Source organism: Pseudonaja textilis, chromosome 1 (assembly GCF_049901715.1).
Source record: "Pseudonaja textilis isolate UNSWEBS1 chromosome 1, rPseTex1.2, whole genome shotgun sequence".
Taxonomy (NCBI): Eukaryota; Metazoa; Chordata; class Lepidosauria; order Squamata; family Elapidae; genus Pseudonaja; species Pseudonaja textilis.
In genome coordinates this window covers 42,602,518-42,626,752 of record NC_141990.1, presented here as the reverse complement: position 1 = coordinate 42,626,752, position 24,235 = coordinate 42,602,518, and the positions used below count along the sequence as shown (strand labels likewise).

Here is a 24,235-nt window from a genome sequence, read left to right as displayed (position 1 = left end):
TATTTAGGCAGTGTAGTTTAACCTCTTGGAAACCTTCAACCCCATATAAAATCTATCCCTGATTATTAATACTTTCACTGAGAACTGTCACAAAAGATTGCATCTCATATTTTTATATCTTTATATAGATGCAGCAACTTGAAAAACAAGTTATTGATGCAGATCATCAAGCAGAAAAGGCTTTTCAGCAGGTATGACTGTAATAAGGAGATATGTAGTAGCAATGTTCTGAAGCTATATGTATAAAGTATGAGGTACTTTAGATAGATGGATCTTCAAATAGAAAGTATCAGAAACTGCTTTTTCAGGAGAGTTTCACAGGAATTTTTAAAAAATAATATGAACAATGAATTATCTTGATGTCTCATGTTTATAATGCTTTTATGGCCATAGATACAGGTAATCCGTGATGTATAACTGGTCACTTAGTAGCAATTAGAAGTTACAATTGACTCCAAAAAGGTACTTAATATCCCATTTCAAAATGTCAATGGCTGCCCTCCTGGTCATGTGATTACATTTTGGGTGCCTGGCAAACAGTCCACATTTATAGGAACTATGTTACTGCAAAAAAAATTTTTGTCAGAAACAGGTGTTTATTTTTGGTTTCTAGCAAAAAAGTGGGTTCAGTTTGGTTTATTACATTTATTAACCTGATTTTATTGCATTTTTTTACAACAATGGTCATTAAATGAAACCATTGTAATGTGTAAGGTTGTTGGGTTTTTTTGCTAGATGTTCAAGTGATGAAGGAGATGTGGCACAAACAGTGTGAGACTTGTATGTAGTGGCAGGGAGGTGTAGCATGAGCATGGGGTAGCTACTGGGAGGGAATGGACGGATGGGAATGTAGTGGCTGGGGAAGTGTGGTGCGCGTGCAGCAAGGCCCGGGGGGATGGCAGAAGAGGCATAGTGTGAACATGGCAGGGCTTGGAGTAGGTCTTTCCAGGCAGAAGTGGATGCACAAATGTGTACGATTTGACTGAAGTCGTGCAGCACAAATGCAGCAGGGTTCAGGAAAGAGTGTACAAGTGGCGGAGAAGATGTTGCTCAATGAGACTCGGGTAAGTATTTTGATTTTTCTCTGTCCTGCTTTTAGCACTGCTATGAGAATTCAGAGTAAGATATAATACATCAAAAACAGTTTATATTACACAGATAGTCCTCAATTTATGACCACAGTTGAGCCCAAAACTTATGTTGCTAAGTGAGACAGTTATTAAGTGAGTTTTGTCCCATTTTTGACCTATCTTGCCATAGTTGTTAAGTGAATCATTGCAGTTGTGAAGTTAGTAACATGGTTGTTGGATGAATCTGTCTTTCCCACTGATGTTGCTTGTTCACAAAGAGGATCACATGACCCCGGCACACTGCAATTGTCATAAATATTAATCAGTTGCCAAGCATCTGAATTTTAATCATATGACCATGGGGATGCTGCAATGATCATAAGTGTGAAAAATGGTCATGTTACCTTTTTAGTGCCTTTGTAAACTTTGAACGGCCACTAAATGAACTGTTGTAAGGTTTGCATGAACCAAAAGCAATTAAGACCTATCACCCACAGGTAAAAAAATGCAAAAGATTAGTTTCTTTTTTAAGATTTATTGTGTCTTCACTTTTAAAATAATATCTCATCTGATCTTAATGGGTAAGTATGGTAAAGAAAAAAGCATTCTGCATTAGACATCAGTATGACTTACAGGCAGGGATGGGATTGTACCAGTTCGCACCTATTCGCTAGAACCGATTGTTAACATTCTAAGCGGTTCGGAGAACCTGGGTTGTTAGAAGAAATTACTGGCCTAATCCTGTAAGGAAGGCAGAAGGAAACATTCTGGTGTTGCTTATAGAAACTGCCTCTCTGTTAACCCTTATTACATTCTTGGCAGGACTAGACTTCCTGTCTCAGGAACATCTCTGGGTTTTTTCCTTCTCCTTTGCTGGTACTTTGCTTGTGTGGAGTGACCATTCAAAGTTACAGTGGCACTGAAAAAAGTGACTTATGACCATTTTTCACACTTACAACTGTTGCAGCATCCCCACAGTCATGAGAGGCCAGGGGAGGAAATGTGTGCTTCGATGTGAGTGATATTGAGTTGGCCATGTCCAGCCAATAACATGACTATCAAGCCATGCCCACCAACAAAGCCACTCCCACAGAACCAGTTGTTAAAAAATTTGAATCCCACCCCTGCTTACAGGGGTTTGTAATTTATTTCATTGTATTTTATTGTGTTTATATATTGTATTGTATTTAAAATAAATTTAAATCATTTTGACAGCGATGGTTTCCTGACTTTTTCTACTCTTGTAGTACAGTATCCTGTCCAAAACAGCCCTTGAAGCCTAAGTGATCCTTGAAATGATGTATAACAAACTCAAAAGCAGGAGAATAAACAGATAATGAGGATTTTTTGACTTTCCCTTGTATAAATAGAATTCTCTGGATCCAAGCCACTGTCATTTGTCATTAAATCTGGTTGTTTGAATTATAGGGTTGAACAATTGTTCAGCTGGGAATAACAAATACATATGAAAGATAGGAGCAAAATAGCAGATTGCTAGAGGTATTGTAAACTAGGATTAGGCCTGTCTGAGGAACGTATATATGCTTTAAATAATTTCAGAAGACATTCTAAATTATGCATTTAATTTTGGAGTTTTACAGACTTTGTGTACACAGCTGTGTTTTAATTTCTAGGTGCAGATTATGGAGGAGAAACTGAAAGCTGCTAATGTCCAAACAAGTGAGTCAGAAACACGCTTATATAAGAGATGCCAAGATCTGGAGATTCTGATTCAAGAAAAAGATGATGCTATCCAGAATCTGGAACAACAGCTTGTAGAGCAGGTTGGGGAAATAACATTTTTCTTACCCAGTTTTCAATATGTTTATTAGTATGTACAAGAGATAAAGAGTGAAAGAAGAAGCTTATAAAAAAGTAATATCCCTAGATTTTTGTGCAGCAAAACCCTTGTTGAGGGAAAACAGATTCGGTAAAGGTATCTATTAATGTCATAGCAAATCTTGGTAAAATGTATAAATTGTTTATATATACCAGACAGCCATTTGGAAAAATATGAAGATTTCTGAAATGGACAACTCATAATTGTATGGCAAGCTATTTAAAATAATGAAAACAGTACTTTTCAAGAGGCCTTTCAATGAAGATCAGTCCACCAGTAGCAACAGTTTTACTGTAGGTTTTTTATTCCTTTTATTAATAGTACTTATGTTTTTTAAGCAGGGACGTGGTAGCTCAGTGGGTAAGATGCTGAGCTTATTGATCAAAAAGGTTGGCAGTTTGGCGGTTCGAATCCCTAGCATCGCATAACAGACTGGGCTCCCATTACTTGTCCCAGCTTCTGTCAACCTAGCAGTTCAAAAGCATGTAAAAATGCAAGTAGAAAAATAAGGACTACTTTGGTGGGAAGGTAACAGCGTTCTGTGCACCTTCAGTATTTAGTCATGCCGGTCACATGATGTCACATGACGTCACATGACATCTTCGGATAGTGCTGGCTCTTCAGCTTTGTAACGGAGATGAGTACTGCCACCTAGAGCCGGAAATGACTAGCATGTATGTGTGAGGGGAACCTTTACTTTACCATATACAGGTGAAACTCGAAAAATTAGAATATTGTGCAAAAGTTCATTTATTTCAGTAATGCAACTTAAAAGGTGAAGCTAATATATGAGATAGACTCATTCCATGCAAAGCAACATAGTTCAAGCCGTGATTTGTCATAATTGTGATGATTATGGCTTACAGCTCATGAAAACCCCAAATCCACAATCTCAGAAAATTAGAATATTACATGCAATCAATAAAACAAGGATTGTACATAGAACAATATTGGATCCCTGAAAAGTATAAGATGCATATGTACTCAGTACTTGGTTTGGGCCCCTTTTGCAGCAATTACTGCCTCAATGCAGCGTGGCATGGAAGCTATCAGTCTATGGCACTGCTGAGGTGTTATGGAAGACCAGGATGCTTCAATAGAGGCCTTCAGCTCTTCTGCATTGTTCGGTCCCATGTCTCTCATCTTTCTCTTAGCAATGCCCCATAGATTCTCTATGGGGTTCAGGTCAGGCGAGTTTGCTGGCCAATCAAGCACAGTAATCCCACAGTCATTGAACCAGGGTTTGGTGCTTTTGGCATGGTAGGCAGGTGCCAAGTCCTGCTGGAAAATGAAGTCAGCATCCCCATAAAGCTTGTCTGCGGAAGGAAGCATGAAGTGCTCCAAAATCTCCTGGTAGACGGCTGCATTGACCCTGAACTTAATGAAGCACAGTGGACCAACACCAACAGATGACATGGCTCCCCAAATCAACACAGACTGTGGAAACTTCACACTGGACTTCAAGCTTCTTGCAGTGTGTGCCTCTCCCTTCTTCCTCTAGACTCTGGGTCCTTGGTTTCCAAATGAGATGCAAAAGTTGCTCTCATCAGAAAAGAGGACTTTGGACCACTGAGCAACAGACCAGTTCTTTTTTTCTTTAGTCCAGGTAAGACGCTTCTGACGTTGTTTGTTGTTCAGGAGCAACTTCACAAGAGGAATACGACATTTGAAGCCCATGTCCAGGATCTGTCTGTGTGTGGTGGCTCTTGATGCACTGACTCCAGCCTCAGTCCACTCCTTGTGAAAATCCCCAACACTTTTGAATGGCCTTTTCCTGACAATCCTCTCCAGGCTGCGGTCATCCCTGTTGTTTGTGCACCTTTTTCTTCCACACTTTTCCCTTCCATATAACTTTCTATTAATGTGCTTTGATACAGCACTTTGAGAACATCCAACTTCTTTTGCAATTACCTTTTGAGGCTTTCCCTCCTTATGGTGGGTGTCATTGATGGTTTTCTGCACAACTGTCAGGTCAGCAGTCTTTCCCATGATTGTGATTCCTACTGAACCAGACTGAGAGACCATTTAAAGGCTCAGGAAGCCTTTGCAGGTGTTATTGCTTAATCAGCTGATTAGAGTGGGACACTTTGAGCCTAGAATATTGAACCTTTTCACAATATTCTAATTTTCTGAGATTGTGGATTTGGGGTTTTCATGAGCTGTAAGCCATAATCATCTCAGTTATGACACATCACAGCTTGAACTATCTTGCTTTGCATGTAATGAGTCTATCTCATATATTAGTTTCACCTTTTAAGGTGCATTACTGAAATAAATGAACTTTTGCACGATATTCTAATTTTTTTGAGTTTCACCTGTAGTTTTTAACTTTGCATGATTTATATGAATGTTATGGTTATTTTATCACTTATACAGGAAACTCTTTACTTGCAAAAAGAGGCACAATAATCACTAATAAATTAAAGTCCATTAGCCTGAAAAAGGTTGCTCCTTCTGTTTTAGGTGAATAAAGTGCATTGTTATGGACAAGAATGCAAATTACTCAAAAGCCCATCTTCTTGTTTCAGAAGGAAATCAGAATACAAGAAGCTAAAATTATAGAAGAAAAAGCAGCTAAGATTAAGGAATGGGTAACAATCAAGCTTCATGAGGTAAGTTTCATAATAACAACTCTTAAACCCAATGGAACTCTTCTAGTATAAGAGTGATGTGGAAATAATGTCACCCCATTTACTGAAGGACAACCTTTAGCGGCCCCGGAGAACATGACCAACATTTATACATTTTAGATTGTATATGAGCAACAGAACTTTCAGTTTTCTCATTGAGTCGGAAGTAAATAAAATATGTAGGTAAGCCTTCCTTTTACAAACTACTTAACGATGTGGGTTTCTTCACCCTAAAATTCACACTTCCTTTGCTAACCAAATGATACCTTAAAACTCAGGACAAGTTAAAGCCCTAATGAAATAATTATATTATTTATATTAATATCTATTAGTGAATAATTGCCAGTTCTAGGTTAACTGGTCAATAATTCTTTTAAAAGTTTTTGTGGACTTATTCACAATAAGGCTGTGAATTCCTACATGAAAAATGCCTTGTTTTGAAATATGAAAAGTTGCCTAAAATGAGGGTTTATTATTTGTGCTTTCAATTTTTTCAAGTAAAAAATTGACAATTTTTTCTGTTGATTGTGTCTACAAAACATAATACATTTTATTTTGTTTCTATGGAAGAAGAACATTCTAATAATTTTCTCTATCTTTAAAAAATAATAATAGCCATAACATATAAAAACTACTTAAAATAGAAAATCTTTGAAATAGGATCTGAGGTTGAGTTCTATAGTCTTTCATTCATATTACCCCGAGATATAGCAAAATCATTTGAGTTAAATATACTGCTTAGCATTGCAATCATTTGTAAATATACTTAAATGTAACTCCAACCAAGTTGGTGAACTTATTGCTAGGAAAATGGATGTGAGATTGGAAATAATACCATATGAGATGAAAGGAAAGTATAGCTTTCCTTTGGATGCAATCTTTTTCAATACTGTACTTATGAATGGGGCATTTATCTATGTTTTCAGCTAGAAACAGAGAATCAGAACCTCCGTACAATCAATCAAAACCAAACTGAAGAGATTAAGCTGTTGCAGACTAAATTACAAGGTAGGGGGATACAAATTCTCAAAACACAGCTGTGTTCCATAATTAAGGAACTAGGGGTTAACTCTTTGAGTATGTCTTTATCGTAGATTGTATCCAATACTACAGCAGGCAGAGAAAACAGTTGTGCCCAGAAATTCCTAAGTATAACATTATTCCACAGTATAACCATCTATAACTTTGTAAAGGTTTTGCTAAAGATTGATCTAGAGGTCTACAATGTGCTGGAAGGTGAAGGAATAATAAAAACTGAAAGGCTTTTTTTATTTCCATTTGAAATAATTTACAATGTTTGGGTTTATTCCACTGAGAAACCACAATGACCCAGTCATTGTGGTTTCTAAACTACAGATTATGGTGAACCCAATCTTTATTTCTGAATTACCTCTTTTCTCTAAAACTATGGTAAATGACACTGTGAAACCAATATTAAACTTAAGAAGATACATAATGTTAAACAGAAATATCATAAATATAGAGTTGTCTACAAATAGTCCTCAGCCCACTACCATTTGTTCAATGACCATTCAAAGCTGCCATAATCACATGATTGCGATCAGAGTGCTCGATGACCAGTTCACTTACAGTCGGTTGCTGTTCCACACAGTCACGTGATCACCATGTGCAACCTTCCCTGCTGATCTACTCATTGATTTAGGGGGAAAGTCAATGGGGAATCTGGCAAAGAAAACAATAAATTGCTGGGTAAGTCTCCTCCACCCACACACCTGCTTACAGTTCCTCTATGCTTTGCTGGGCTTGCCACTCATATCACCCTACTATCTCTTAGACAGTCTTCCTGACTCGCATCACATCTGTACATATCTTCACTGGCCCAAGCTGCACTCCTGCACCCCCTCCCTGTGATGACCCAGGGCATGACGCAAAGGCAGCACAGTCACATAAGTAAGAAGAGTCCCTTTAATACCTCCAACTTTTCCCCAGTTACCTTTGACTGGAGAAAAAACTCTCCCAAGAACAGTCCGAAAACAAACAAAACAAACAAAACAAACTGTAAATAAAAATCCACACAAACCATGCTGCAGCAATTAACTTACAGGGCAGGATAAGGAATTGCAGACTTGAAAGCCCAGCAAAACACACACAGTTGGGAAGACGTCAGGAACCCAGATAAGCCTCGACATTAACAGATAACGCATGATTTGCTTCCAACAAGTTGCTGTGCGCAACTTTTCTTTTTAAACACTGTGTTCCCAGCTGCAGCTAATGAAGGGAATCAGGGCCCTTTCCTCCCCCATAAGTCACACAACTCACGTTGCTCCCTTCTCCATTCCTCCCTGCATGCCCTAGGATGAAGAGGGGGTGGGCCTGAGTCTTCCTCTGAATACCCTCTCCCTTGCTGTACCACTCCCCTGGTCTGCCCAGTTTCTTCCACAGCCAACGAAGCCACATTCCCACTCCCTGTCAGCTGCTCGGCCTCCCCCTCTGAATCAGATTCCAACAGGGGTATGACTGTCCCCAACTCTCATTGCATCTCTTATGTATCACTCTTGTATATTCTCCCTAATCCTCATCATGTTCTTCTTTACCCCCTAGATATCCCTTTACTCACCTATCTGGCCACAGACTTACAACTTTCTGCTGGCTTCCTAACTGACTTTGATTGTGGGAAGCGAGCAGGAAGCTGCCTCACCTAACAACTGTGGGTTTCAGTTAATAACAGCAATTAGAACTGCAGGGATTGCTGTCACTAAGTGACATGAGCACATGACATGATCATGTGACATTATGCTTTATAACCACATCATATAGCAGTTCTGGTCTCAATTGCCACTATAAGCTGAGAACTACTTGTAATATCAAAAGTTCAGCCTCTCAGCTTTTAAAATAAATAATCTAATGTTATAAATACATTAAATGTTGTTACATATATTATTACTTAAACAGAGCTTCAGGGAAAGAAGTCTGTTTCTTCATCACAAAAACCTGGAGAAGGCCAGCGCCTGAGCAGTTTGACTTTTGGATGCTTCTTAAACAGAGCAAGAAGTCCTCAGCAAGTTCCTAAACCTGAAGATGCAAGCAGTTCTGCTTCAAAGCAGGTTGATCATAATGAAAACCACAAAAGTCAAGGTATTTTAAGTTCTAGAATGCAGTTCTGGTAATTCAATCATAGGCAGGTGTGCTAAGGAGTACTTTCCATTTATTTAAATAAAACTTACTTCTAAGAGAACCCCTATTTGGATTATAGTCCTCAAACAATCCTAAATGCTTAGGATTTGAACATGTAAAATTCCTTTTTCTCCAGAATGAATCTATATTAATCCAATAAATTAAAGGTTTATTGAAAAACTTATGCCTGTGGGGGGGAAAGTAAGATCCCTCAGTTCCTAGGGGAATTGGTTTGGAAAAAGAATGATATGCAGTACTTTATTAGAAGCAAGAATGCTAATCAGGTTATTTAAACATTTAATTAATAGCCTATCATTCATTTTTTGTTTAATATAGCATGTACCACATTCCAGCCTATTTTTCCTCATAACAAAATCTGTAAAATAGGCTGGGCTAAAAAGATTACCAATCCAAGATTACCAGTGAACCTCTATGACTAAAGAACCTGGCTGGACTAGAACCTGAGTCTCATTGTTCCTTAGTCCAACACTTTAATTTATTACTTCTAATTTGGCTTTCTTATTTGTGTCAATTATACTAAAAAGTCTTATGTTGACAGGAGAAACAGCCTTGTGTTAATTTAATCCTACTAAATAATCATATTGTCCACAACATTGGGAAAATGCCATATTTTGCAACATTGTGGTAGTATAATTATCAATGTTCTCTAAACAAGTAAGCCTCTGCTGCAGACATAGATTCTACTTTCCGAACCATTTAAAATAATAAAACCAGTGTTACAGTCAGTGTCCTTACTCCTGTTCCAGAGCATTGAGTTGGTCAATCAGTATTTAACATATTACATCTTCACTAGTTACTGTTGTATGTTTCCAATGTTTATTCTTAATGCAAGCATCGAAGATATTTTTCCATGGCAGGTATAATGTAATTAATTACTTTTCATCATTCATCAAAAATGATTTTCATGGCTATAACAGTATTACGTTGTTACAGTATTATCTGAAAGCAGGACTAGTCTTCATAATGTAGAAAATAATGTACCAGAGTAAATTGTACTATGTCACCTACAAAGTAGAGTTTAGAATATTTTCCCATTTAAAATAATAACTAATAAAATAGTTATACTTCACCTGGGGTGAAGGTTAAAATAATAACTAATAAAAGGTTATACTTCACCTGGGGAAAAATTCATTCCCACCAGGGGTGGGATTCAAATTTCTTAACAACTGGTTCTATAGGTATGGCCTAATTTGTGGGTGTGGCTTGGTGGTCATGTGACTCGCTGGGCATGGCTTGTGTGTAATATAAATATTTATGTAAATATTGAATTTTTTATTTAAAAAAGAACAATGTTTACCCAAAATCAGGCAAAGCAGTCAGGCAGATTGAGTTGCTCACAGAATCACAGATTCATTCAGAGATCTATCTTTCTGAAATCAGCTACCTGAGTCTGTCACATAAAATTTGTTTGCTAGCAAACTCATAAAATTTGCTAGCAAGCAAATTCACAAAATTAACTCACAACACACTATGTATGTAAATATTGAATTTTTTATTTAAAAAACAGCAACTTTTACCCAAAATCAGGCAGAGCAGGCAGGCAGATTGAGTTGCTCACAGAATCACAGATTCACTTAGAGATCTGTGTTTCTGCCATCAGCTACCCGAGTCTGCACTGAATAATAGAAGCTTCAGGCTCAGCTCTGCTTTTAGATTAGCTAGAAAGCAAGAAATCCAACGATTTCCTGCTTTCTAGCTAATCTAAATCTCCCAGCTCAGCAGAACAGCTAATGGTCGGGGAAAAAAAGGAAAAATAGCAATATAGCAGGCAAGTTTGATGACGCACATGCCAGGTAAGGAGCGAGGGGCGGGGTGAGTCCATCCAGTGGCGCAATTTGCCAGTTCTCTGGCAGGTAGAAACCCACCCCTAGTGAGAATGCATTTTGCACATGCATGTGTAGACCATTTCCTAAAATCCTCAGCTGTGCCACCTGGACAGCTGACAAGCGCTGTGTGCGGGTGCGCAGCATTTGAAAATCCTCTTCTTTCCTGCTTTTTCAACCTCAGCTGTGCTGCGCAAAGCAGCTGAGGTTGAAAAGGCAGGAAATAAAGGACAGCCAAGAGCCCGGGCGGGCGGCTGGGCCAAACAGAGCAGCGAAACCAGTTCGGTGTCTACTGCTCTTCGGAGCTATCGGTTCTATAGAACTGGGCTGAACTGGTAGCATCCCACCCATTTCCCACTCTGAGCTAATTTTTACTTGTTGGGGGAATATTTGTCTCTATTAACCTAGAGGAGCATTAAACCTGTAGTCTTTACCTGCATTCTTATGTTATACTGTCTTCTCTGCTACTTGATTCTGCTTATTTATAAGTAGCCATTTCTTGGATTGCCTCTATCAATTCACCTCTGTTTTAAGATGCTTAAAAAATGAGGTTTTTGCTTGGCAGCGATGCTGCTTTTTTCATGGATCTTTAAAGAATCTACCAGATAATACAGTTTTCCATTTGTAATCTTGCTCTGTTCCTCTCTCCACTACTGTTTTTCTTTTTCTTACCATAGAAAATCAATTAAGAGGAGATGGAATATCTCTAATATCTTTGGATTACTGGTATTAGGAATCTTTTGTATGAAAGCACTGTTTCATAATCCCAATTGTTATCTGCATATACTATTATTATTTCCTGGTCTGAAAACAAAATGGATTTTAATGTTTATTATTTGTAGATGTTTGTTACAATTTTCTGCAATGTTGTTACTGTTTCCTGGTGTCTAGAGAATGAAATTCAGGAAACATCCCTTGCTGGCCAAGTACATGGAAATAATAGAAGTCTGAAACCATTGCAACAAAACCCTTGCATTCCTGATCAAAGGATGGCAACAAAGTCGAAAGATACAGATAATAATATATCAAAGAATTCTTGCATTACAGTAAGTGACTGGAGCTCTGATGAAGAAGGAAGCAAAGAAAGATCAAAATCCAGATGTGTATCTACGTTTTCAAGTCACACATCTGAAGAGGGCACAGGGTATAGCAGAATAGGGAGCGAAATGTATTTGACAGCATCAGATGATAGTAGTTCCATGTTGGAAGAAGAAAGCTTTCAAGCTCATGGAAATGTACATAAACTATATTCCTGGCAACCAGAGTCTTCATGGAAAAATCAGAACCATCTCATTGGAAAGAGCAACTTTGAATCATTCAGTGAAAAAAAAAGTCATGATAGCTTTTCAGGTGAACTGAATAAGAGATTTCAATCCCACAGGCTAGATTATTCATCCTCTTCTAGTGAAGCAAATACTCCAAGTCCAATTTTGACCCCATCTTTGGCTCCTAAGCATCCATCACTGATGCTGTCAGCAAGCTGTCAGTCTGGCAAACAGCTTGATTCTCCATCTAATCTGCCACCGCCCAAACTGAGGACTCCTAGTGCTTTTATTCTCAGTACAGCATTAGCCAAAAAACATTTTAGCCAGCCTTCCTTGTGCTCAGATAAACTGTTTGGCAAAAACAGGAATGCTATAAGCATGATACGTCCTTTTAAGCCTCAGGAAACAGACATTGATCAAGTAGATGGAGATGATGCAGAGGTTTTTGAGAAGATGGAGATTAGTTGTAATGAGGAATCATTTACTTATGATTGCTGTGAAATGAAAGATACAGAAACCATGGATTTGAGCGATTCAGGGAAGATGATTAACAGTAAACCTCCCACTCCTCCGCTACATCGATTCCCTTCTTGGGTAAGTGAAATAGGTATAATAATATAATAATATTCCAGATTGTTAATTCAACTACAGATTACTCATGTTCCACTGTTATTTTATTTTATAAGTGTGGCTTTTCCTTTTTTAACCACTGTGGCAGATAATTTTTCTCACAGCTTGTTTTGAAAAGATTAGTGGCAACTCTTCTCTATTAAAATTAACTGCAGATAGTAGATGGCAGTATCTACTTGACTTTGGCTGTTCTCAAAAAAGCTAAACGGGTCAACCTGGTTAATTCTTGAACGGGATGTTATCAGGAAATCCCGGCACTTGGATTTATAAAAACTGTCTAAGAAGATGACAAAGGAACACCATTTCTATGTCATTGCAAAAAAAAAACCTGTATAGGCATGTCACATAATTATCAGGAATCAGTCTTTATCTTTATCTTTATCCTTACATACAGACAGTCCTTAACTTATAAGCTTAACTTACAGAGCCATCGTGAAACAGTGTTTAGAATGCAGTATATTGTAGGCTAATTCTGCCGACTGCCAGCAGTTCAATTGTTACTGGCTCAAGGTTGACTCAGCCTTCCATCCTTCCAAGGTTGGTAAAATGAGGACCCAGATTGTTGGGGGAAATATGCTGACTCTGTAAAACATTTAGAGAGAAACCAACTGCTTATAATAGATACATAAATGTAATGTTACTAGAAAAAAATATAATAGCAGCTCTGTTTTCTTCTTCAGGAAAACAGAATTTATGCTGTAGCCAAATCAGGTCTGTGCTTTTCTGAGGTCTTCAACGTGGACTCTTTCAATAAAAGTAAGTTATTAGAATAGTTATTTAAACTGAATTGCTGAGGCAAGTCCCTTTGACTACTGTAAGATTTCCTTATCCATAATCAAAGAAGAAAAACCTTTACTTAACACTCTTTGGGATTTCAAAGGTCCTCAACATCTGAAGACAACTCCCAGATAAAACTTTACTTTTTAATGGATTTATTATGGCCAGCATGAGTAAATATTGGCTAAATAGTTCATTTGTGTGTGTGTGTGCGCACACTTTTTGAATTTGAGTTTTCTATCTGAAATATGCATATTTAAATAAAAAATATAAACTAATCTTATATAAGTTTTTCCCAGACTATCTATTCAGCAAATTAACTAATGTTTTTTAAATTAAAAAATCATACACTCAGTATTTTCTCCATCATCATCATCATTATCATCATTTGTTTTTTAAACTTTGTTTCAGGTTCCCCTTCTTCATCTTCATATTCTCCATCAGGACTTTACACATCATTAATATATAAGAACATGACTACACCAGTTTATACCACTCTTAAAGGGGTAATCATTTCTTTACAATTATGCTTGAAGAAATGCTAGATACACTTTAAAAATGTGGCTATTCTGTTTATGTTTATTCAAAATATTCTTCTTCCTTCCTCCCCCTCCCCCCGGCAAGCTGGAAAAGTAATTCTTGCTCCTTTGAAAGAATAATAAAGTAGTTACATTAATAATAACCAAAATGTGTTTCTCTTGCTCAAACATGATGTATGTTAGTTGCAGGCACTTCTAGCTCTACATTTTATTTGTGATCTAAAAAACTAGCAATGGTACAACATACTCTTTTCTACATTCTACTACATTGGAAATATCTACAGAGAATTGATATGCAACCAGAATGCATTTTTTATTTAATTTGCCAAATAAGAAACCTGAAGTAGAATGAAATTTCAGAGACAGAAATATTGTCTAAAAGAATGGAAATCAGTGGTGGGATTCAATTTTTTTACTACCAGTTCTGTGGGTGTGGCTTGGTGGGCGTGGTGTGGCTTGATGGATGTGGCTTGGTGGACGTGGCAGGGGAATGTTACTGCAAAATCCCCTTCCCTCTCCACCCCACTAACCTGCTTTCCAGCTCTGTTCTCCTGTGCAGGGCAACAAAAGAAGACCCAGCCAATCAGCTGGGATTTGGGAGCCTGAGAATAATGGGGGTGGGGCCAGTCAAAGGTGGTACTCCAAACTGCTCAAAATTTCTGCTACTGGTTCTCCAGAACTGGTCAGAACCTGCTGAATACCACCTCTGATGGAAATGCAAAGAAACTGATATTGGATACCAGTCTTCAGCAGTGTACTCTGATGCAAAAAAAAAAACCCTTTATCTTAATAATAGCAAGGAGTTAATGTCTTTCCATGTCTCTTTATGGACAGAGGTGAGAAGGAGCCAATTTCCAAGTATTATCATACAGCACAATATTCTGTGACATGTTTTAATAATGTGGACCACCTTTATACCAATGAAAATGCAACTCTCAGTGTAGATTTGTATAGGCTACATCTAGCAAATATAATTCATGAAATAGATAGGTTTTTTAATACAGCAGCAAATCTAATCAACCTCTAAAAATATTTTAAAAACAATTCATGATCAAAATTATTTATATAACCATAGTATACTCTAAGCAATCTCTCCCCAAAAAAACCCATATCAATACTATATATCATTATTATTATGCTGTCTTTTTTGACTATTGCAGTAAACAGTTTTAAATAATGGCTTGTTGATTTTATCAGAAAGCAACACAAATCAGTAACAACCCATTCCTAGATGACTCCTCTGGATCTGAAGAAGAGGGTTCCCAATGCAGTTCACGGACATCTGAATCAGACTCTCGAAGCAGAAGTGGTCCTGGTAGCCCACGGGCTATGAAACGAGGTGGGCAGATTTTATAACAAAACAACTATTATAACCTTTAGGACAGATAAAGTTAAAATGGTGCTATTATTAATAAAATACATTAAACAGTTTTTATTACAGATTGAGGAAAGGAACTTTGCATTTAAACTGCTGTCTTACAAGATGAATTTCTAATACCAATCTTGTGATGTAGGTTGGGCTACAATGCACCAGTGAGCTTCCACAGTTGTGTGGGGACTTGATGCCAGTTCAAAATTTACTTACAACTAACTCTCATTTTTTTAAAAAAAATTAGACATGTTTGATTAATCTTTCTTTTTTTTAGAAAATAATATTACAAAAGTACCAAGATGATCAACACATCCACAATAATATTTTCCAACTCACAGTACTGCTGTTCACAGGAGAGGTGTGAATATAGCCTCTTCTGCTAGACATTCATAAGGCTGCTTTCCAATTATAGAAACCACACATACTCATGAGGAAGATATTCTTTCTCTCTCACACGGGCAAAGGCAGAGACAGAACTCCAAGAGAACAGAAGGAAGACGAGAAGATTCAACATTCCAACAAACATGGATTTTCTAGGAATCTAAGAAAAGACAAGATAAATAAGCAGAACTTTTCCACGTGAAAATACTGTCTATATAAATATAGTTTAAAATAAAAAAATCAGTTATTGTTAATTTAATTTTCTGTTAAGCAATCTATTGTTTTTATTTTTCTCTACAATTTTAAAAATTGAGTGTGTATTTCAGCCTTTTTTTTTTGAGGTTTGGCAGGAAGTTACCAATTTTATTTATATTCTTCTTTTAGTTTGTTACATTACAATTTCCATCTCACAGGGAGAAAACATTTATTGGTAGCAGACCAATACCATCCATAGGGTCTGCCTGGAACCCTGCATGTACCTTTGTAAATCCATTTAAAAATAAATTGTGCTTCATATTCTTTATTGTTTTGATTTTTTTTTAATCTCTTGTGAGGAGAAGTTTACTAAGGATGGCTGACAGTTCTAAACCAGTATTATGCAACCTTGGCAGCTTGAAGATGTGTGGACCAATTCCCCAAACCCTCCAGCCAATAGGAGAATATTATACATTGTTATCTTTATTGTCAGAGTACAACATATATACAATAAGTTTGCCTGAGCCTCCCTTCGTGCATCCCACATCCCCAACACAACTCACAGTGAGGACAGAAGTTCCTAACCCAGTCGCAGTCTTATTACACTATGTGACCTTGTTGCACAACATGTCGACCCCGCAAGTCTATCATACTATGTTGACATGAAGTTATTTTCTGACAGCCCACAGGTAGAAACTGTTCAGCCTGTTGGTGCAGCTGGCTATACTTCTTTATCTCCTACGCGATGGTAGAAGAGTGAAGAAGTGCTGACTGGGGTGTGAGTCCTCCCTGAGAATTTTCCTCACTCTTCTAAGGCAGCGAGCCCTAACGATGTCATCTAGTGGTATCAGGGAACAGCCCTGTTAGGATAGGGGGAAGACTCCAGGACAGGCACCACATGGAAAATAAGCAGAATCTTCTCAACCACTTAAGACCATAAGAACCCTTCAAAGTAGGAAGGTCAAGAAATAAGCATGGCACAGATCTTCATTGTTGTGAACAGAGTAACAGAAACTTGAAATCCTGTCAGAGTTGCTCTCAGCCTTATCTTGAACCAAACATAATCAGAGTAGTGTTATTTTGAATTTCTTCTTATGTTTTCCTTTTCCTCAGGAATGAGTATTCTGAAACTCTTAATTTCTTCTGTATTTCATAATGCAATGAAGTCTATCCAAGTAACCCATCAGTTAGAATCTTAATCATATTAATATTCATTTGTCTTGCACTCAGGGGTCTCTCTGTCATCAATGACTTCAGAAGGTGACTATGCCATTCCTCCTGATGCCTATTCAACTGATACAGATTACTCAGAACCAGAACAAAAATTGCCTAAAACATGTTCATCATCTAGTGATAATGGAAAAAATGTAAGTAGGATATAACTTCTTTCTATTTCAATCTGGCTTCAAGCAACAGAAGTGCAGGGCTACCAAGGCTTGCCTGCAAAGCTTTGGAGAATTACTAATGGCAACAAAGAAATGCAAAATACCCACCACTTCCCCTGAATTATGGGATTGATTTGATATAGTGGTGGGATTCAAAAATTTTTACTACCGGTTCTGTGGCCGTGGCAGGGGAAGGATACTGCAAAATCTCCATTCCCTCCCCACCCCATTAACCTGCTCTCCAGCTCTGTTCTCCTATGCAGGGCAACAAAAGAAGATCAGCTGGGACTCGGGAGGCAGAGAATAGATGGAACGGGGCTAGTCAGAGGTGAGATTTGCTGGTTCTCCAAACTACCTAAAATTTGTACTACCGGTTCTCCAGAACTGGTCAGAACCTGCTGAATATCACCTCTGCTTTGATACCCAAGTGATTATGGTGGCTTTATTCCTTTTTTCAGAACATAGTATTCATTATTTTCCATATGGCATGATTGTGTTTTACTTACGTTATATATTAATATTGCTTTTCCTTTGTCGTGCTGTTACTCATACACAGTATACAAATTGGACGGAGGTTATATGTCTGTTGATTCCAATGGTCCTGTCTGTGTTTGAGATCATTGAGTATGCTTTAACTGAATCAACTCACTGAAATTAAAGTTAATCAATTTTTTAAGGATGGTTATGGTGGCTTTGTTCCTTCTTTCAGAAGATGGTGCTGGTTATTTTATATATGGTGTGATTATGTTTTACTTATGTTATACCGTAACGGTCCATTTCCTTTCTCATGATGTTAATCATATGCAATATAAGGGTTTTGTGAAGTTTTAGGCTTTGGTAAAGCTGAACTCTTTTCTGAATGATATCCAGCAAAGTAGCACAATTATAAATCACTTTCCAATATTGATATGAAGAAGATGAGAGCAAGGAAATTGAACTTGATCCAGACAATACAAAGATACTGATGGTCAGTCTAAATACTGATTAGGGAATAATGGTTTAACCTGTTTTGAATTCATTTACATTCTTTTGAAAACTCAAGATTGCAATTTAAGTAGGTTGCTTAGATTATGCCTGAACTTAAAGACACAAATTTGGGTATTGGATAGGACAGCATTTAGCCAGTCAGTTCTGTTTCTAGATGTCCAAATGGGACATTATGATACATGGCTTAATTATATCTCATTCTCATAGATTACTGTAATATGTTCTATCAGTAGATTCCTTTGAAAAGAATTTAGAAACTTCATCTGACCCAGTCAGTACTCTGAATCAATTGATTTGAGAGTAATTATATGGCATCTATGTATCTCCTGCATAACCATACCATCATTAGGAATCCCATACCTATAAATCAGATTTTGATCTATGAACAAAGTTGTGGGTGTTTGTAAGATTGAGTTGTCCCATATAAATTTTCTTCAGCTTTAAGTCTGCATGAGATGCCTTTTAAGTTTTAGCACTATCAGTGATTTGCAGTATTTAACAAATAAGAGAGAGGGACTTCTTTACAGACTTAAAAAATGTAAGCCTAGATGTTTTATTGTTATTCCTGGTTGTAGAAAAGAATATTCGCAACAAATTAGCCTGTTGCTTAAGATACATTTCACTGATTAGGTGTGCTGCATTTTTAATTTGGTTCTTAATTATTTTTAGTTGAAAATATATGTTATGTGTCTATGCGTAATTTTCTTAATTTTGTATTATTAGGATCTTAAACATCATTTTGGTTGCAAATACTCTATCAATTAATGGTACATTAATCAAATAATTTTAGCTTTTTTTTTTCTTTTAAACTATAGGAAGTGCTAGAGAAATCTGGATATTTGTTAAAAATGAGTGGTAAAGTAAAAACATGGAAACGACGATGGTTTGTACTCAAAGGGGGTGAATTGCTTTACTATAAATCTCCGGTAAGCAAGTGCAAATTATAAGATTAGATCATTAAGATTGTGTTTCTCTGTGTTCTTTATTGAATCATTATGCAACAGTTTGTTTTTGAACTGATCTGAAGAAGAAGAATTGATTGCCTGAAATCTCTTTTCTCTGAAGGTTTGTTCTTCAGCCATGTTCATGAGACAATATATGTAATAAATGTTTATTTGAACAGAGTAGTAAAAAAGTTCTGAGAGCTGCATAGAAATAATTCTTGCAGTCCAAACATTTGAAACAAAAGTCTGATCTACCAGTTTTGCCATCTGTTCCGAAAATATCATTGCTAGTCAGTGCTTTAATATAGTATATGAAAGTTTAGTGACTCTCAATGCTCTTGGAACCAATTTAGTATAATTTCCTCTGGACTCTGCCCTCTGATGCCTTTGGAATCCAGAGATGTATAAGAACAAACGGCTGTAATCCTCACACACTCATGGATGACCTTAGGACATTTACTAGCTATCATATTTCTATCTTCCTCACCATCTTATTTTTTTGTCTAGTTATCCCCTTCTCTATTCCATTTTTGGTATTCTTCAATAAAGTATGGAACTCTCCTCACCGCGCCTTATTTTTGCATTGATCCAAGGAATCAGTGGGCAGTGACTGGGTAATATCCCCTACCTTGATGTGGTTGTGGGACTTGTATTCTCTGAGAAAATGAGAGCTATGCCACTACATAGTTACTTCTCAGTCTTGTCAGTTACTTCAGAAGGTTGTTGTAAATGCAGGTTGGAAAGAAAGGGATTATGTTTAAACCTTCCCAAATTCCCTATAAATAATTATAAACCTATATTATTTTTAAATGCCAAAATTTGCAAAATATAAAAAAAATCTAAATGTCCAACTATCTGAAAGTGAATTTTGGCTTTTTGCTCTGATGTGTGGTTGATGATTATTACACATGAAAATTTACTTCCTATACTTTTGTCCCATAGAGTGATGTAATAAGAAAACCCCAAGGTCAAATTGAATTAAGTGCATCCAGCCATATTGTAAGAGGTGATGGAAAACAAACAATTCAGGTATTTATTATGCTTCCTGGGACAACAGAATAGCATGTGTACACCAGTATATAATTTCCCCTCTTTCTTTCTACTGACTTGTGATCATATTACAAACTCTTAATAAAGAAATATATACTGACATCTTAGGCAGTTGCAAGTTTTCAGATTTCATTAGTGGTTATAGGAAAGTAAAGTTTGACTGATAACAAGCTTCCCCACTAGTAGTGATCCCTGAGCAACCCATTGAGATACACAATGTATATGTATTGATATGAATAAACTTCATTAAAACTGCTGCTTAATGAAATTTATTTCAGGCTGAAATCTGTACCAACTATGATTTCTCAGGTAAATTAAAGGAATCAATAATAGGTAGGAACAATGCTGAGAAAAAAACGAAATAAAGACATATGTATTTGAATGGGGTCTTGGACTTGAATAGCATATCTTTTCCTTCCTAACCATGAGGAAGGAATTATTTGCTGTGCAAAGATGAAACATTTCCCTTTATATGTCAGAAAGTATGTGTACACACAGGGGGAATTTATATGGTGCTTACACAAGCAGAAATGCTCTTCTTTGTGTAGATTCTCAATCATCCAGGTCATGTCCCAAAGATGCTTTTTCAAAAGGCAACTGGACTTTGTTTTTCCTTGAAGACATTTCACTTTTTATCCAAGAATCTTTCTCAGAACTTCTTGGATGAGAAATTAAAAGTCTTCAAAGTCTAGTTGCCTTTTGAAAAAACATTGTTGGGACATATATACCCTTGCAACTATTAAATAAATGTTCTGTGTATGTGAGAAACAAAGCATAATACATTTTCATTTCAAAATGAGGTTGGGAATAAAGAGAAGGAAGGCAACTCTGGTTCCACTTTCTATCTCACTCTTTGAGAAGTTTACCGTCGAGAGTATTGACAATTTGACACAAGGGATGAAAATAGACTGTTCTGCTTTTCCAAATCTATCCCCCATCCCTTTTTACTCAAAGAAAAACCAGTTTCCTCTGAATCTGACCCTTAATGCTTTCAAATGTACCTGAATACGTTCCTGTCCTGATTAGGCATTTTTGAAGACAAATCATGAATTTATGATCTAAAATTGTTATTAAGACATCCATAATAAATGATTTTGATAATTTTAAATTCCTACCAATTGCATATGGATTAGAATTTTGGACTAGGACTTTGTAGACCCAAATTCAAATCTCACTCAGCCATGAAGTTTATAGAAGGATACTGGACTATTCCCTCCAGCCTAAATTATAAGTAGTCTTCAACTTATGACTATAACTAGGACTGAAACTATTGTCACTAAGTGATGCGATCGTTAGGTGAATTACACCTCATTTTACTATGTATTTATTTTTTGCCACAGTCATTAAGCCAATCATGCAGCTATTAAGTTAATCTGGTTTCTGTAACTTTGCTTTTTGGAAGCTGCCTGGAAAAACACAAATGCCAATAACATGACATTGGGACCAATGCAACCGTTGCAAATACCGGTAGCAAAGCACCAAAATCATGATCATGTGACTTTTTCAAGAGGCAACTGGACTTGCTGGTGTTTTTTTGAAGACGTTTCGTTTCTCATGCAATTCTTGGATGAGAAGCGAAATGTCTTCAAAGAAAAACCAGCAAGTCCAGTTGCCTCTTGAAAAAGCACCTTTGGGACAACCGTCACTTGGATGACTGAGAATCTCCGTAGACATGATCATGTGCTACAAACACGCTGAAGTCATAAGTCATTTTTCTTAGCACCGTTGTAACTTTGAATGGTCATTAAATGAATGGTTATAAGTCAAGGACTAGGTTGCATCTCATATGGTTTTAATGAAGATAAAATATAGTTGAGAAATATCAATATCACCTTGAATTCCCATCAAAGATTTCGTTAAAAACCTTCATTTCAGACTACATTTATTATAATGTTTTCTATTGTTACCAATCAGGAGAGTACCAGTTCTCTTCATTCAAAGTGTTTTGTTTCTCTTGCTCCTCAGCTGACTACAGAAAAACGAACTTATTACATGACTGCAGATTCCCCAAACATCTTAGAAGAATGGATCAAAGTATTACAAAATGTGCTTAAAGTACAAGCTGCAAGCCCACTTTTTATTCAACCAGATGTTAAACCAGCAGTGAAAGGCTTGCTTACTAAGGTAAAAGACAACTTTACTTTTTTCTTGATATTTCTATTTTGTTTTTATGTTTCAAGAGTTTTAGTTTAGAAAACTGGGTATTTTAATTTTATTAATTATGTCCAAAAAAATTCTAAATTACTATTAAATTTGGTAGATTAATAATCCAAAAATAGGGGTGTGTGTTTTTTTTAAAAAACAAAGGGTTTTATAGGCCTATGTCTCATTAAAGTTTCACTACTGTCAAGGGAGCAGGAGGGCACTATAAAAATATGCAGGTTTGGGTTTGTTTGGGGATTTTTTGCTAGGGAAGCAAAGCCTTACAGGATTTAATTTTATTTATGTCCTTTGCTATCAGTATGTGAGGGATTTTTGGTTCCTATGTTTCTTAAATGTTATGAATAGAACATTCAGAAACCACAGTACTATATATGGCTCCTCTGGTGGTAATAACTTTCCTATTCTGTTTCACAATATTACTTTGATACAGAAAATGGCAAAATGGTTTTTTTTTAATAAATGGATACATAAACAATCCCCTTAATGCTGGGGATTAGCTTTGTTTTTCATTACTATTTGGGTAAGTTTGGAATACTTAAGATTTTTCCTGATCATTCTGGAGACTACATTTAATATGTGTTTGTATTTAATCAGGAACCTTTTCAAAATGCAGATAATATCAGCTAGGTATTGGAATATCAGCAAGCATGGGTACAAAATGTAATGCTTCTTTTTCTGCCTTTATGAAGAAAACTTCTCATGCTATTTATTTCTGGAGGAAAGTACCCATTGGTTTGGTATTAAGAATTCATTGCTCTTTTTAGTTAGCTATTACTCTTTAATTAGTTTTAAAAGTTAGCTAATAAAATGCCAGTTTTGGGGAAAGTTTTAAGATTAACCTAGTACTTGAAATCCCTCTTTGTGTTCCAAGCAGACTTGCAAAAAATAGGAGTAAAACATTACCAAGGAGGTAGAATTAAAAAAAATACACCAAAAAGTATTGTAATGACAATCTCCTTTTTATAAGGCTCCCCAAGTATAACATGAAACCTAAATTCCCATGTTCTTTCTTCTTCTTCTGTTGCAACTATGTTCAGATGCTTTTTGCCATTTCATTTGAACTTGGAAAAAGTATACTATAGTTGTTGAAAAGAGCTGATGTAATGCCTCTATTAATAAAGTTATCTATTTTCAAGTGACCATAATTAAATTTAGATTGCTTAGGTTTCATCAGGTCTGTAAACTATTCATTGATCGATTTAATACTATCATGTTGGTGTAATTCTTAGGGACCAAATGGATAGATCTCTTCGGGATAGTTTGTCTTCAATTTAGATCTCTTAGAAGTATGGTTATAATCAAATCCGTGGCAGTACCTTGGCAGTGGCTATTCTCCTTTTTTTTTTTTTTTGCTTCAACTTTTTCAACATGAAGAGTTCTAAAGGTAATTGGGTCTCCACAAGATGTTTCCAAAATGATAGTCATTAAGTCTGGCCATTAATACTATGTATGAGAATACCAGTTTAATTTATTCTCCAATCCATTTATTTGTTTTCCTATCTGCCCATCATACCCTTAAAATATTCTCTAGTACATGAAGTGCATTGATACTATTTCTGTCCTGTATCTTCCAAATCCAGCATTTGTTTCCACAGGTTATCATAGAAAAAAAACTGCCTGAAGATTAATCTAGAACTGAATAGAACTGAAAACTACTGGTTTGAATCGTGTCTAGGCAGGAAAAGAATCCAGAAAGAGGCTAAGGAGCTTATTTCTTATATGTTCAAGTGCAGCTACACCATTTATATTTGATAATACATGATAACAAAAAGAATCTTTCATTTGCCCTTCTGTATAAAACATTTCATTTCATTTGCAGGTGAAACATGGATATTCCAAAACAGTGTGGTGTATATTAGTTGGGAAAACTTTATATTATTTCCGCAGCCATGAAGACAAGGTATTTTTTTTTATTTTAAGAAATTATAAGTTAGAGCCATGATTTTATATCAAGTTATTTCTTATCCTGTCTTTTCAGATACTTCCTTTAGTCCTGTATACTGTGTACTTTATATTTAAGTGTGTTTA

General features: G+C 36.4%; 1 protein-coding gene across 2 annotated transcripts in view; it reads left to right on the top strand.

Annotated features, from left to right (window-relative positions):
* Positions 1–24,235, top strand: part of PLEKHH2 (pleckstrin homology, MyTH4 and FERM domain containing H2) — a 66,590-nt gene that overhangs the window by 20,731 nt on the left and 21,624 nt on the right. For both annotated transcript variants that reach the window (XM_087932491.1, XM_087932498.1), the window contains 14 exons: positions 129–191; positions 2,705–2,854; positions 5,439–5,522; positions 6,467–6,548; positions 8,454–8,636; positions 11,411–12,378; positions 13,095–13,170; positions 13,603–13,697; positions 14,928–15,069; positions 16,909–17,045; positions 18,866–18,976; positions 19,937–20,023; positions 22,010–22,168; positions 24,027–24,107. In XM_087932491.1, the coding sequence (XP_087788617.1) occupies positions 129–191; positions 2,705–2,854; positions 5,439–5,522; positions 6,467–6,548; positions 8,454–8,636; positions 11,411–12,378; positions 13,095–13,170; positions 13,603–13,697; positions 14,928–15,069; positions 16,909–17,045; positions 18,866–18,976; positions 19,937–20,023; positions 22,010–22,168; positions 24,027–24,107 (2,418 nt within the window). The remainder of the gene's footprint in view (positions 1–128; positions 192–2,704; positions 2,855–5,438; positions 5,523–6,466; positions 6,549–8,453; positions 8,637–11,410; positions 12,379–13,094; positions 13,171–13,602; positions 13,698–14,927; positions 15,070–16,908; positions 17,046–18,865; positions 18,977–19,936; positions 20,024–22,009; positions 22,169–24,026; positions 24,108–24,235) is intronic.